This window comes from Oncorhynchus nerka, linkage group LG20, assembly GCF_034236695.1.
Source record: "Oncorhynchus nerka isolate Pitt River linkage group LG20, Oner_Uvic_2.0, whole genome shotgun sequence".
Classification (NCBI taxonomy): domain Eukaryota; kingdom Metazoa; phylum Chordata; class Actinopteri; order Salmoniformes; family Salmonidae; genus Oncorhynchus; species Oncorhynchus nerka.
The window spans coordinates 88,076,796-88,092,722 of NC_088415.1; the positions used below are offsets into that span (position 1 = coordinate 88,076,796).

Below are 15,927 nucleotides of genomic sequence, written 5' to 3' on the forward strand. Positions count from 1 at the left end.
GGTGCACCTGTGTAATGATCATACTGTTTAATTAGCTTCTTGATATGCCACACCTGTCAGGTGTATGGATTATCTTGGCAACGGAGAAATACTCACTAACAGGGATGTGAACAAAATTTACTGACTTTGGACTTCTTAACCACCGGTAGAGCTCTGTTATTTCCTAAATAAACATAAAGTTGAGGGAAAAAACTATTAGAGTTCTTACTGTAGTAATATAATATAATATATAGTATAATATAATAATTTTACACTTGACAAACATGGTGTAAAAACTAAATATAGGCAGGTTAAGCAAACACCAGGACACCCATTACCAGACAGAGATTCATTTACACATGTGCACACACACACACACACACACACACACACACACACACACACACACACACACCTCCCAACCTCAGAACAGGGAGAATCTCCTCCCTTGAGCTTTAAACCCATTCAGTATGCCATCATTCTTATTCATAGTCCCAGTATGGCTCCAGTTTTAATGCATTGTAGGGATGCTAAATTCCAACAGCAAATTAATTGTATTCATGAATATTTTATTTCAAATAACACAAAGAGCAAACCATTAGAGGTGTGAAATGTGTTTGTTTTTTTAGAAACATAATAACAGATAGGCGACGTCAGTTGTTTTAGGAAGGCTTGTATTTATCATAGACATTGGATTGCTGCAGAACACAAAATATCTGTAGATAGCTAAATATCTCAGGTTGTTATTGAGGCTTTCACATGTTGCAGCTACAGTATATTTAACTATTGAGCAATTACCACATTATGTGCACTGCTTTATCATGTGCCTTTTAAAAGTAATTCACGCATCCCACAGAGTTTACCATGAATGCGATCTTTGCAAACATTGTGGAAATTGCCTTTAATAAAAGGCGCTTTGTTGGTAGTGCAGAACGAATTAATCCTGTCCAAAGAGCCAGCGGGTGTACTGAACCACGTTGAGATGCGCATCGTTTCCACATTGCCTGATGTCTGTGGGAGACACATATTTAGGATTGTGTCCATAGAAATGTTTATTTCGTTTTCATGGAATGTTTCATCCTATCGTTATTTTTTTTATTAATGACACTTTATTTATTCACTGTGTACTCAAGACAGGGAAGACTGTAAAATAAGACAATCTCCCGGAGACTAAGCCATCCTAACATCTGTAAAGTTATTTCCATCTGGATGTTCTGACCTTAGTTCTGTTGTTATGTCTTTGTTTAGTATGGTCAGGGTTGTGAGTTGGGTGGGTTGTCTATGTTCCTTTTCCTATGTTTTGGGATTTCTGTGTTTCTGTGGCCTGGTATGGTTCTCAATCAGAGGCAGCTGTCAATCGTTGTCCCTGATTGAGAACGATACTTAGGTAGCCTGGTTGTCCCTGATTGAGAACCATACTTAGGTAGCCTGGTTGTCCCTGATTGAGAACCATACGTAGGTAGCCTGGTTGTCCCTGATTGAGAACCATACGTAGGTAGCCTGGTTGTCCCTGATTGAGAACCATACGTAGGTAGCCTGGTTGTCCCTGATTGAGAACCATACGTAGGTAGCCTGGTTTCACTTTTGAGTTGTGGGTGATTGTTTCCTGTTGTAATGTTTGTTTCACATTTCAGGACTGTTTCGGTTTTCGTTTGTATCATTCACTTTGTTATTTTGTATTCTTTAGTGTTCAGTTTAATAAACTAAAATGGACACTTACCACACTGCACATTGGTCCGATCTCTCCTACTCCTCCTCGTCAGAAGAAGAGGAGAACCGTTACACTGGAATCTTCTTCTTTGATTTAGCAAAGACCCTCAGTTTTCCAAACCAGAAACAAGCAAGTGGCTTCACTGTTAAACAGAACATTTTAAGGGGCAATCTGCAATTGCGACATCTGCTTTCTTTTACTTTTAATTCATGACATATACCCATTGATTCATGAAGAATACAACTTATACACTGAGTATACAAAACATTGAGAACACCTGCTCTTTCCATGACATAGATTTACCAGGTGAATCCAGGTGAAAGCTATGATCCCTTATTGATGCCACTTGTTAAATCCACTTCAATCTGTGTAGATGAAGGGAAGGAGACAGGTTAAATAAAGAAGGAACATGGATTGTGTCTATGTGCAATTCAGAGGGTGAATGGTCAACCCTGCTGGGTTTTTCACACTCAACAGTTTCCTGTGTGTATCAAGAATGGTTCCCCACCCAAACTGTGGGAAGCATCTGAGTCAACATGGGCCAGGATCCCTGTGGAACCCCTTGTTTTTTCCTTTGTTTGTAAACAAAGTAATTGTAAACAAACGATGTATCGCCTCAAAACATGGTTAAAACAAAACATTTGTGTACAGATCGAAATAGGTTGGCAAGAAAAATCTGCTAATCAGCCAGGCCAGTGCTTCAATTCCGATGTAGAATTCTCTGGGGAATAAAGATATCTAATCTCACAAGACAGACGTGGAGACAGGAGTAAGATTCACAGTGGCTTTCCTGAATATGCCAAAGTATGACAGTGATATTACCGTTCATCACTCACAATCGTTGAATGAATGCCAGGGCCTCAGCACTCGATGAGCTGCTACACTTTGTTTTGGATAGATGGTGAAGGAGCGTCGGTGTGAGGCACCAAATTATATATTTTATAGCTAAAGACAGAAAGTAAAATGGGTTTGTTTTGGCAATGCTCACACTTGTTGTCATTGAGTCGGAGGCTGTAGCACTAAGAAATTAAGTGAATTAACACGAATCAACTCGACCCATGCATAGATTGATATAAACATTTAAAATAACACCTACCCCCACTGAATGTGCTGTAACTGGAAACCCACTCAGATGGACGGTGACAGCTTGTATGAAGTGGAATGGGTGGAGGGAGATATTAGCAACAAAGCTAACATATTCCTCAACGCTGTGTTGTACACTCTCAAAGAGTTTATTTGACTTTTGCCACCAAAGATGGCAGACCATAAATGTTTGCAAAATGATGAAGAGATTTTTTTTTAGCTTCTTTGAACTTACCCCTTTTCCCTTTTTGTTTGGCCCTGATGCTAAACTATTGTCCCTCTCTGACGCTCGAGATCATCAGGCTGCTCATTATTACGCACACCTGTCACCATCGTTACGCGCATTGGGGCATCATCAGACTCACCTGGACTCAATCACCTGCCTGATTACCTTCCTATATCTGTCACTCCCTTTGGTTCTTTCCCTAGGTGTTATTGTTTCTGTTCTGTTGTTTCATGTCTGTACGCTACTCATGTTTCTTGTTTTGTTCCTTGTGTTATTTATTATTAAAACTCACTCCCTGAACTTGCTTCCCGACTCCCAGTGTACACGTTACAACTATGAAGAGCTAATTTAGCTTTCTGTCGGTTTCTACAGTGACGGGTAGGTAGCTAATTGAGATGCTTCAATATGGTCCTATTGAGCCCGTTAAATGTTCTCTAGAACCGTGTGGAGCTTTTTCTTTTTGAAGTTTTTGTCCGAAGAAACGGTCGACCAGCTCCCGTGTTTGGATAGGTGTATAGGTGCCGTCTCAGATTATTGCATGGTTTTCTTTTTTCGTAAAGTTTTTTTTAAATCTAACACAGCGGTTGCATTAAGGAGAGGTATCTCTATAATTCCATGTGTATAACTTGTATTATCATCTCCATTTATGATGAGTATTTCTGTTGAATCGATGTGGCTATGCAAAATCACTTGATGTTTTTGGAACTAGTGAATGTAACGCGCCAATGTACACTCAGATTTTTTTATATAAATATGAACTTTATCAAACAAAACATACATGTATTGTGTAACATGAAGTCCTATGAGTGTCATCTGATGAAGATTATCAAAGGTTAGTGATTCATTTTATCTCTATTTGTGCTTTTTTTCTCTCTCTCTTTGGCTGGAAAATGGCTGTGTTTTTCTGAGTTATTGGTGACCTAACATAATCGTTTGTGGTGCTTTCGCCGTAACTCCTATTTGAAATCGGACACTGGTGGGATTAACAATAAGACTACCTTGAAAACGATATAAAATACATACATGTATGTTTAAGGAATTTTAATTATGAGAGTTCTGTTCTTTTGAATTTGGCGCCCTGCACTTTCACTGGCTGTTGTCATATCAATCCCGTTAACGGGATTGCAGCCATAAGAAGTTACAAATCCTTTGAATTTGGGGAGAATTTGTTTTGATGTTGCACTGACAAGCACACCCACAAAATCTACAGCAATACTTTACGTAGTGTAGATTGTTCATTTTTTTTCTATTACATTATATCAACCCATGATGCAGTGAATGGTCCTGTGTTGCAACCTTTTTCCAAACAGGAAGAAAATAAATAGAAAACATTATTTTTGGGGGGGACTTCTGTCACTGAACATGAAAGCAAAAACACTTTGGTAACTAAGCAACACGTGGTAATAAGTGTGAGGTATTGCCTACGGGTCGGCCAGATGTGGCAGACCTCGCTAAGTGAAAATCCCAGATGTGGCAGACCTCGCTAAGTGAAAATCCCAGATGTGGCAGACCTCGCTAAGTGAAAATCCCAGATGTGGCAGACCTCGCTAAGTGAAAATCACAGATGTGGCAGACCTCGCTAAGTGAAAATCACAGATGTAGCAGACCTCGCTAAGTGAAAATCACAGATGTGGCAGACCTCGCTAAGTGAAAATCACAGATGTAGCAGACCTCGCTAAGTGAAAATCACAGATGTGGCAGACCTCGCTAAGTGAAAATCCCAGATGTGGCAGACCTCGCTAAGTGAAAATCACAGATGTGGCAGACCTCGCTAAGTGAAAATCACAGATGTGGCAGACCTCGCTAAGTGAAAATCCCAGATGTGGCAGACCTCGCTAAGTGAAAATCTCAGATGTGGCAGACCTCGCTAAGTGAAAATCACAGATGTGGCAGACCTCGCTAAGTGAAAATCACAGATGTGGCAGACTTCGCTAAGTGAAAATCACAGATGTGGCAGACCTCGCTAAGTGAAAATCACAGATGTGTCAAAGTAAATACGATAATCACCTAAAACTGAGGGATTGCGGAAAAATGACTAAATCTGAACGGATATTCACTGTCAAGGGATAAATGTCCGTCACTCTATTGCTAAATCGGTGCTCTTACCCACTTTACAGCTAATTGTATTATTAAAAAAAGCTTTTACCATCACCAAATGTAGTAGCCTGGGCACCAGTCTCCTTACCTAACATTCCACTCCTTTGCATCACTGTAATTTTCCAAAGTCTTTGACAAATGACAATACACAGTGGACATGTAACAAACAAATAGACACTCAAACTGACATACACCAAATACACAGACAGCACATTGACACCTTAAGAGTATAATTAGGAGGTGTCATTGTAATAAAGACTTTAAGCACTTTCAATACAAAGCCATGAACTAACGAAAGACTACACTCTGGTGTCCATGCCAAATATTTCTCTATTTTAATGCAACAGGTGTGTGGTATCATCTTGACAGCTGTGAATCCCTCTCACACCTTCCTATCGATAGAAAATGGTTGCCCAAATCAACAGAAATTGGACCGGAGAAGAGACATGGTGGAATGGCAATTACAGAGAGGAGAAAGCTTTCATTGGGAATGAAGGATATGGAAAGAGTCAGACAGAGAATTAAACAGACAGAGAAAGAATCAGACAGAGAAAGAATCAGACAGAGAAAAAGTCAAGACAGAGAGGGTCAGACAGAGAGGGTCAGACAGTGAAAGTGTAAGACAGTGAAAGTGTCAGAGTGAGAGTCAGACAGAGAAAGAGTCAGACAGAGAAAGAGTCAGACAGTGAAAGAGTCAGACAGTGAAAGAGTCAGACAGTGAAAGAGTCAGACAGAGAAAGAGTCAGACAGTGAAAGAGTCAGAGTGAGAGTCAGACAGAGAAAGAGTCAGACAGTAAAAGAGTCAGACGGAGAAAGTCAAACAGTGAAAGAGTCAGACAGTGAAAGAGTCAGACAGTGCAAGAGTCAGACAGTGAAAGAGTCAGACAGAGAAAGAGTCAGACAGAGAAAGAGTCAGGCAGAGAAAGAGTCAGACAGAGAAAGAGTCAGACAGTGAAAGAGTCAGACAGAGAAAGAGTCAGACAGAGAAAGAGTCAGACAGAGAAAGAGTCAGGCAGAGAAAGAGTCAGACAGAGAAAGAGTCAGACAGAGAAAGAGTCAGACAGAGAAAGAGTCAGGCAGAGAAAGAGTCAGGCAGAGAAAGAGTCAGGCAGAGAAAGAGTCAGGCAGTGAAAGAGTCAGACAATGAAAGAGTCAGACAGAGAGTCAGACGGTGAAAGTCAGACAGTGAAAGAGTCAGACAGTGAAAGACTCAGACAGTGAAAGAGTCAGAGTGGGAGTCAGACAGAGAAAGAGTCAGACAGTAAAAGAGTCAGACGGAGAAAGTCAAACAGTGAAAGAGTCAGACAGTGAAAGAGTCAGACAAAGAAAGAGTCAGACAGAGAAAGAGTCAGACAGAGAAAGAGTCAGGCAGAGAAAGAGTCAGACAGTGAAACAGTCAGACAAAGAAAGAGTCAGACAGAGAAAGAGTCAGACAGAGAAAGAGTCAGACAGAGAAAGAGTCAGGCAGAGAAAGAGTCAGACACAGAAAGAGTCAGGCAGAGAAAGAGTCAGACAGAGAAAGATTCAGACAGAGAAAGTGTCAGACAGAGAAAGAGTCAGACAGAGAAAGTGTCAGACAGAGAGCGATGACCAAACATAGAAGAGAAAAATAGCAAAAGGGAATTGCAGAGAAAGAAGCCACGGGTCAGGAATATGGGCTCTGTTCCAACGTTCACACTAACAGTGAGAATGATTAGATGTATTGAGCATGCTTTCTAACTGTTTGAACCTAGACTGTCTGATAATCAAATGGTTCTTTACCTGCAGTTTCATGTCAATCATTTCACCTGCTAAAGGTTTCTCCAAGGTAGATCATTACCACATTCCCTAAATCTAATTGGCCGCTGAAGTTTCTCCCAATCTATTAGGTCAGCTTCAAATAAATACAATTTCATAAACTAACAGGACATTGCAAATATCAATCCAAATATGTAGACTATTCATCGGGGCGACAGGGTAGCCTAGTGGTTAGAGCGTTGGACTAGTAACCTCAAGGTTGCAGGTTCAAGCCCCCGAGCTGACAAAGTACAAATCTGTTGTTCTACCCCTGAACAGGCAGTTAACCCACTAGGCCGTCATTGAAAATAAGAATTTGTTCTTAACTGACTTGCCTAGTTAAATAAAGGTAAAATGAAAAATCAGAGTTTATTTGTTGTCACACTTTAGAGTGGTTGTGACTTTATTCTAGTGGAAGTCACAGAGATATAACGTTCCATTGATCAAAACACACATGGATTATACATTACGTGTCTTTAAAAGGGAAATAGGATGTTTGATGGTGACCATGAAAGTACCTCCAGACAAATACATCACCCAATGAATGCATTAATTATAACACACATACAGTATAAGGTTTCAGATGATACAACCTCAACTCTCTTTATATGTCCTCACAAAAACAATCAGATACCTCCGACAAAATTACTGAACCGATGGCCTCTTGTCAATTTTAATTCTAGCAATTTCGTCAGAGCAAATATAGAGCCAAGATAAAGGATAATTCAAGTTGCGGGGGAAGCCAAATTGAAATGTAAGATGTCAGGTCGGCGATGCAGACAATTAAATATTAGGCGGTTCCACACTCAGGAACGTTATCAAAGACATCCCTAATAGCTGAGTGATTCATCTTCAGTGGTTGATGTCAGTCATAAAGTGTCCACGGCTTAATGGAAAGGAATGACATCTATGATTATGGCCTGGCACCTTGCCATGGAAAAGTAGTCATTTGTTTTTATGAGTACTCTGTGTGTGTGTGTGTGTGTGTGTGTGTGTGTGTGTGTGTGTGTGTGTGTGTGTGTGTGTGTGTGTGTGTGTGTGTGTGTGTGTGTGTGTGTGTGTGTGTGTGTGTGTGTGTGTGTGTGTGTGTGTGTCATTTCACATCAGTAATAAATTACATTCACTAGGACGGTTCTTCTCATAGCTTGCAAATGGCATCAGGCATCGAGAATCTCCTCATTACTAATGCCTCATGTAATACAAAATCACACACACACAAACACACAGCTCTCCAAAGGGCTCACTTCGCCCAATCCCCCAAAGCAGGTACAATTTCATACACACCTTGCACACCTTCAAAACAGACACACTCTTTGCTTCACTGCTTTTCGTTTAGTCCCCTGAGACACACACACACACACACACACACACACACACACACACACACACACACACACACACACACACACACACACACACACACACACACACACACACACACACACACACACACACACACACGCGTCCTGGGACCCGTTCTGGTTATAACAGCCATATTATCAAGCAACTGGAAGCTCTGCACCCAATAGGGAGGAGGGAGTGGAGGAGGGGGTCGAACCCTTCAGCAACGCAACACAAAGTGAGTGGGGGACCAATTACAGTATTTCAGACAATCAAAGTGAGTGTGATGCTGTCAAAAAATACGGAGGGTGGAAAGGGGCTCAATTGCAGGAGGCCACTGGGAACGTCATTCCATGTCACTGTTATGAAACAGCAGAGTACTTTAATAACAGCTGTAAATCTAAATCACATTAAATCTAATCAAATCATAAAAGCTTGCAGCCTTTTGTCACTCCCTCAAACCACACAACTGCGATATAAACCAATTACAAAGAACAAAAAAATAAAAACAAGACAGCCACTTCCTGATAATTTCCCTGTTTTTTTTCTTCTCTAGCAGCCTTTGTGGCGAACTTGGTTGGTTCTGGTGCAGCACTGATAGTGGCTGTGCATGTCGGTCATCGTGTGTACCTGTCAGAGACAAAACTGGCACATGTGGCATCTCTGGTCTACCTCTGGCTGACTATTGGCCATCACATTTGGCAATCGACGTCAGTCTGCACAACTGGCTGTCACAAAGCTTCAGAATTGAATTGCATTATAGGACAGATATATAGGACAGTATCTTAACGTCCTCTATTGGCTATGCAGTACTAAATTGGTTTCATCATAACAACAAATGTAAATCAACTTGTATATGTCAGTAACAGTTTGTATAGATATTAAAAGTTCTGAATGGGACATTTGGACCCAGCCTAATAACTGCTCATACCTGTCAGATCTACAAGAAGTGTCTGGTGCAAAGGATAGATTTTAATTTGAACACACGACTCACCCTCCTAAGCAAATGGAAACTTCACATCACCTCTTTGAGCGTCTTCAATCAGGCTTTAGGGTCACAATCACAGCACGGAAACTCTGGTCAAAGTGGCCAACAATCTATTACTAGCGACTGAATCTGGCAATCTTAGCTTTCTCATCCTACTGGACCTCTACACTTCCTTTGACATTGTTTACCATTCTATCCTCCTTGGAATAATGGAAAAGACTAATGGAAAAAATCACCGGAACAGCCTTGGTTCATGTCCTAGCTGTCAGACCGGCAGCAGTTTGTGACCCTGGGGCATTTCAAATCCACCCATGCTCATGTCTGCTCCTGTCCCCCACAAGGCTCAGTCCTAGGGCCTCCTTTTGGCCATTCCTTTTCAATATCTACATCCTGCCCCTCGACCAAATCATCCGCCAACACGGTCTCCATTTGCACTGTTACGCTGATGACACAGAAATCTATTTTCACTCCAAACCCACCACTGACCTCGTCACTCATCAACCTCCTAAAATAAATAAAATCATGGATGAGCTCAAACCTTCTGAAGTTCAACGGCAATAAGACAGAGGCCATGTTGTTGGCACCCAGATCTCTCCTGAAGAAGGATAGGAGTTGAGGAGTTTGACCTCGACATCGACTGCTGCCCTGCCTCTCAGGTGAAGGATCTTTCCTTTGATGCCCACACTAAAACCATCACTAAATCTGCCTTCTTTCTCAAGAACATCGCCAGACTCCACCCCTCCCTTACAGACTCAGCTGCTGAAACCCTTATACATGCCTTCATTACCTCATGCATGGACTATTGCTTAAATATATCAAGAACTCAGCTGCGAGACATCTCACCCGCCCTAAATCCTGAGAGCACATTACACCCACACTCTTCCACCACTGACCTCCAATCAAAATCAACTTTAAAATCCTTCTACTCAAACAACGAATCCCTGCATGACTTGGCTCCCTTCTATCTCTCTCACATGCTACACAGCTGCAACAAAAACAATCTAAAAACACCACAATCATTCAAATCCAACAAGTATTCAAATCCATAAAATAGGCATCATTACAAAGATAATTTATTATTAATTTGTTACATGCATGTCTTAAGAAACACTGCTGTGCTTTGAGTGTTGTGAGCGTATGTAATCGCAGTAATTATATTTTGAAATAGAGCTCAAGGGGTCATTTGTAAGAGGTGTTTGGCAAGGTGATTTGAAAAACTGTAGCTCTTTCTGATATTTTTTTATAGTGTCTTACTTGTTTCGTTTCCCTGCGTCAATTCCAAGCTCTGCTGTTCATCAGATTCTTCATATATACGATTTAACAATTGATAATATTCTCACCCATTAGTCTATGGTCAATTTAATCTTGTCTTTAGGCTAAACTCTATTATTATATGTGTGAAAATGTTTTTCCCGATATAGTTTAGTTGTAGTTTCGATGGACCATCATCAGCCGTGCAGACTAATTGCTAGTGATGGACATGGTGGTGAATGACGGGAAGGGGGGTGGGGGGGGGGGGGGAGTAACATGTCCTCTTAAAACTACTTACAAAACAAATGATGTTTGTGATATTAAGGTTCTAACAACGACAGTGTGTTATTTGCGGTCACTTTTGATAATGGTATTTTCCCACTGCCATGTGCGCATTGCTCCACTTAAAATGTGAAGAAAAAGCCTAATAGTTGATCAACATTTAAAGCTAAACGTTCTGATCTGTTGCGTCAGCCACATTGTGTAAAGGTTTTCCTCCTCTTCGTCTGAAGAGGAGGGAGGTGTAGCAAGGATCGGACCAAGATGCGGCGTGGTAAGTGTCCATGGTTGTTTATTTAAAAAACATAAACTGAACACTAAATTAAATACAAAACAATAAACGTGAACTAAACCGAAACAGTACCGTGTGGTAAACAAACACAGACACGGAAACAAACAGTGAAACCCAGGCTACCTAAGTATGATTCTCAATTAGAGACAACCAGGCTACCTAAGTATGATTCTCAATTAGAGACAACCAGGCTACCTAAGTATGATTCTCAATTAGAGACAACCAGGCTACCTAAGTATGATTCTCAATTAGAGACAACCAGGCTACCTAAGTATGATTCTCAATCAGAGACAACCAGGCTACCTAAGTATGATTCTCAATTAGAGACAACCAGGCTACCTAAGTATGATTCTCAATTAGAAACAACCAGGCTACCTAAGTATGATTCTCAATTAGAGACAACCAGGCTACCTAAGTATGATTCTCAATCAGAGACAACCAGGCTACCTAAGTATGATTCTCAGTCAGGGACAACCAGGCTACCTAAGTATGATTCTCAATCAGAGACAACCAGGCTACCTAAGTATGATTCTCAATCAGAGACAACCAGGCTACCTAAGTATGATTCTCAATCAGAGACAACCAGGCTACCTAAGTATGATTCTCAATCAGAGACAACTAATGACACCTGCCTCTGATTGAGAACCATACTAGGCCGAAACATAGAAATCCCAAAATCATAGAAAAACAGACTGCCCACCCCAACTCATGTCCTGACCATACTAAATAACGACAAAACAAAGGAAATAAAGGTCAGAACGTGACACATTGACTGAAAAAGTTTTTTTGATGCTAGTGGTTGTATTAATGTGGGATGTATCGCATCCCACAACTGTCCCAGAATATGTTTGGAATATTTATTTCTCACACAGACTAGGTAAACTTTTGTACTATGGGGGATAGTAAATTGACATATGTTAGTGCTTTTGTTGTTCTTTAGGCCTACTCATCTTGTTGGCTGACGAAAAGTAAATGTGGACAGTTCTTCCAATATCTTCAAAATGCACCTCAGAATTGGATAAGGAAACTCACAGTTGCGTCCTCTATGTGTCTGTCTTCACTTGTAGCTTGTGAGAAAGACCAGATCACGTGATGGAGAGCCATGTGAGTGAGAGATACTTCGGAGTGCTCTACACTCAGGGAGAAGGGAACAACATAGCACTCCGTGCCAAAGGTGCCTTACGGCCACACAAAGGGGATGCCGCCATGAAATTCGAGGCATTATCAAGTGTTGTCAAATTGTGAATGAGAGACTGATGATGTGTGTACAGTCTGAGCAACAAAAACAAAGCAGAGCTCATGCCTTTCAAGCGACTTATTTCAAATAATCATTAGAGTCGCATCATGCAACATTACAATGTATTACAAATCATAACATATAGCCCAGTGTTTGTAGAACAACTAAAGTTACATGCATTACTCTAAACTCTAAATTAAATATATAGGAAATCCTATTTCTTTGTTAATCACTCAACACAGAATAGCCTCATGTCCACACTTGTCACGACTTCCGCCGAAGTTGGCTCCCCTGCCTGTTCGGGCGGTGCTCGGCGGTCGTCGTCCTACTAGCCGCTACCGATCCCTTTCTTGTTTGTCTGTTGGTTTTGTCTTATTAGTTTCACCTGTGTGTATTTTGGTTTAATTAGCTTCCCTATATGTAGTAGTTTGACCCGCCCTTGTTTTGTGCGGGATTGTCTTTTGTTACGTGTGTACATATTAGGTCGTAGTGTATTTTATTTTCTATACTGGACACCCTGTGGTTTTGGGTTGTCTGGTATAGTGTCCTGCGCCCTGTATTGTATTGGGCTTATCAGTTTGGTGTGCAATAGTAAAGCACTTTACTCCGTTACTCTCTCTCTGCGTCTGATTCCTGCACACACACCTAGTCCCGCGTGACAACACTCCCTCAAATCGTTTGGAGAAAATACCCTTTCTATTTTATTCAGCTTTGTTCAATTGTATTCTTCATACTATAAAAAAAATATATTATATAATGCCACATAATTCTAAACAAATCTTGCCTGCTAAATGAACTAGTGTAGCCCACAGCCATCACGACCTAACATAAGGACAACTCAGAGTATGCTATTCAGTTCTTCTGAACAACATTTTCTTCATATTATGCTTCTTTAGACCTGTCTAAAATAAACAATGGATTTATTGTGAAGGGGTAGGCTATATTACATGGCTTTACTAGACTTTTGTAAATGTAGATGTTCCAAAGGTCTGCATCAGTGGCTTGTAGGCAATGTGTGGAAGCCAGGAGATGCTACGTGTGTTTATGTTAATTAACAGTCAATTACTGTGAGACCGGCAGTTAATTGCTTGACAATCCCCCTGACAAAATTTTGTGACCGGCACAGCCCTAGTTCCAACCCCTGCCTTTGGAGAAACCTTTGGGTTTCAGGTAGAACCCTTTTCACAGAGGGTTCTACATGGAACCCAAAATAGTTCTACCTGGAACTGAAAAGGGTTCTTCAATGTTGTCTACCACGGAACAGCCAGAAGAACCCTTTTGTAACAAATTTTTCGGAAAGTGTTGTGTTTTAACAGATTATTGTCAAGGTATGCTCTCCATTTGAAGTGTTACCTACATGAGTATCTACAGACAAGCCTGTCTTTGGAAAAAGAAAAGCAAGGGTACTACTGGATATTACATGGTATCAATAGGCATTGATCAATCAAATATCACATTCTCTGCATTGTTGGGAAGGGCCCGTAAGCATTTCATTTAAGATTTGATTTCATTTGATTTGAATAACATTTGATTTTATACGGAGTGACTTGGTGTAGGTTTCAGGGTCCTACACTCTTAGAAAAAAAGGGTTCCAAAAGGATTCTTCTGCTGTCCCCATAGGAGAACCTTTTTTGGTTCCAAGTAGAACCCTTTTGGTTCCAGGTAGAACTATTTTGGGTTCTATGTAGCACCCTCTGTGGAAAGGGTTCGACAAAAAAATACATTAACACCGACAATGGGTAAGCTGCATCATTCCAAATGTCCCTCCCTCACCTCCCCTACGGTGAGTGGCTATTTATCATTGATAAGGTAGAGATGGTGGAGCCTGTCACAGCTTAAAATAGATGAATCGATTTCGCTATCCTCGTGTGGCTCGGACCAAAGACGAGCACTTTAGTACATTGGGGAATTCAACTCTGTCAGCTTCTCTGCTTTATTGGTCAAGTACTTGCTTGACAGGGAATAATTTAAGAAGAAATATCATTTTAAAAAAGAAAGGAGGGAGGGATATGCTTATTAAAATAATGGAAAGTGGTTATTATTCATGGCTGCACGTCACTCCTCATGGTTGTTGAAGAGCCGCTGAGTGTTTATCATTTTAAGACATGATGCACTGACAGTTGAGCGAGCTGTACTCCTGGGAAGAAATCAGAGCAGGGCGAGATACACTGAGAGAGAGAGAGAGAGAGACCTCCCCGGAGCGACAACGCTGCCTTTACAGCTTGTCTGCTCATATTTCCCCGGTCAGAGATGAGTGTGGAAGTGAAAACAGGACTTGCTGTAGTTCATCATGATTTAGTGTGTTGGAAGTATCGTAACATACGTAATGGTTTCAGGCGAGACACAATTGTGGTTTATTCCATATACTGTATTTAACAGCTGAACTTGGTTGAAAAAATATTTTTTAAGGCATTTTAAGGCAGGTGGTAAAGTTCCTGCAACAGTAAAGTTGCTGCAAAAATACCCCACAGTGTCTATCGTTCTAAGTAAGGAGGGGGAGGTCTAGAAAGGGCCCCGATGGTGATAACATACTGTATGTCTCTGTATCTGCAACTCAGCACTGCTGAGAAATAGTCCATGCATTTAATAGTGTGCACTGTAACACAGTTATGTGTGCGATAGCCACTGTTTTATGAGTTAATTCATGAATTTAAGAAAACAAGTGTCGTTGTCCTACTCACCTGTTTGATTGCATGCATCAGTTTAGCATAGCAGTAGACTATGACCAGGAAGGGGACGATGAGGCAGAAAACAAAGAGGCAGATGATGTACGAGATGTTGTTGGCGCTCTTGGCCATCCAGTCCACTGAACAGGTGGTGCCGGGCCCCTCGGGGCCGTAGCGGCTCCAGCCGAAGAGTGGCGGCAGGGTCCACATCAGTGAGTAGACCCAGGAGAAAGAGATGCCCAAGGCTACCTTCCGGTAGTTGGTGGAGTCGGCCTCGGTTGGACCCATCATGGTAGTGTAACGCTCGTAGGAGAGCACGGCCAGGGAGATGAGGGACACGATGCCTTGGAACCAAAACACAGACACGTGCTCAGAATATGTTGAACAGGGCCAATACAGAAGTTCATACAGGGAGGGCAAGACAACATCACAGACAACACTTCTGACTTCAAACACATGTTTACCTTTGGGGTGTTTGAACAAAAGGCAGACAAAGCAGTGGGAGTGCTTATGCAGTTAAGTAATGAAGCACAAGGTGGTGGGGTATATTTGATTTACCTTTATTTAACTAGGCAAGTCAGTTAAGAACAAATTCTTACTTACAATGACAGCCTAGGAACACTAAGTAAGAATTTGTTCTTAACTGACTTGCCTAGTTAAATAAAGGTAAATAAAATATACCCCACTACCACAATCCCTGAGCTGACAAGCTTTATTTCTGTCATTCTGCCATGTTCAGTGGCAGAAAGACAGAAATGTATCTTGTCAACTCAGGGATTTGAACCAGCAACCTTTTGGTTACAGGACCAAAACTCTAACCACTAGGCTACCTGCCACCCCCTCTAATCACTAGGCTACCTGCCACCCCCTCTAATCACTAGGCTACCTGCCACCCCTCTAACCACTAGGCTACCTGCCGTCCCTACACTAACCACTAGGCTACCTGCCACCCCCTCTAACCACTAGGCTACCTGCCACCCCCTCTAACCACTAGGCTACCT

General features: G+C 41.4%; 1 protein-coding gene across 1 annotated transcript in view; it reads right to left on the minus strand.

Annotated features, from left to right (window-relative positions):
• The window catches only part of LOC115103390 (pinopsin-like), a 59,635-nt gene that overhangs the window by 29,766 nt on the left and 13,942 nt on the right, over positions 1-15,927 (minus strand). Inside the window, exon 2 of the mRNA XM_029624301.2 lies at positions 14,942-15,270. Within this exon, the coding sequence (XP_029480161.1) occupies positions 14,942-15,270 (329 nt within the window). The remainder of the gene's footprint in view (positions 1-14,941; positions 15,271-15,927) is intronic.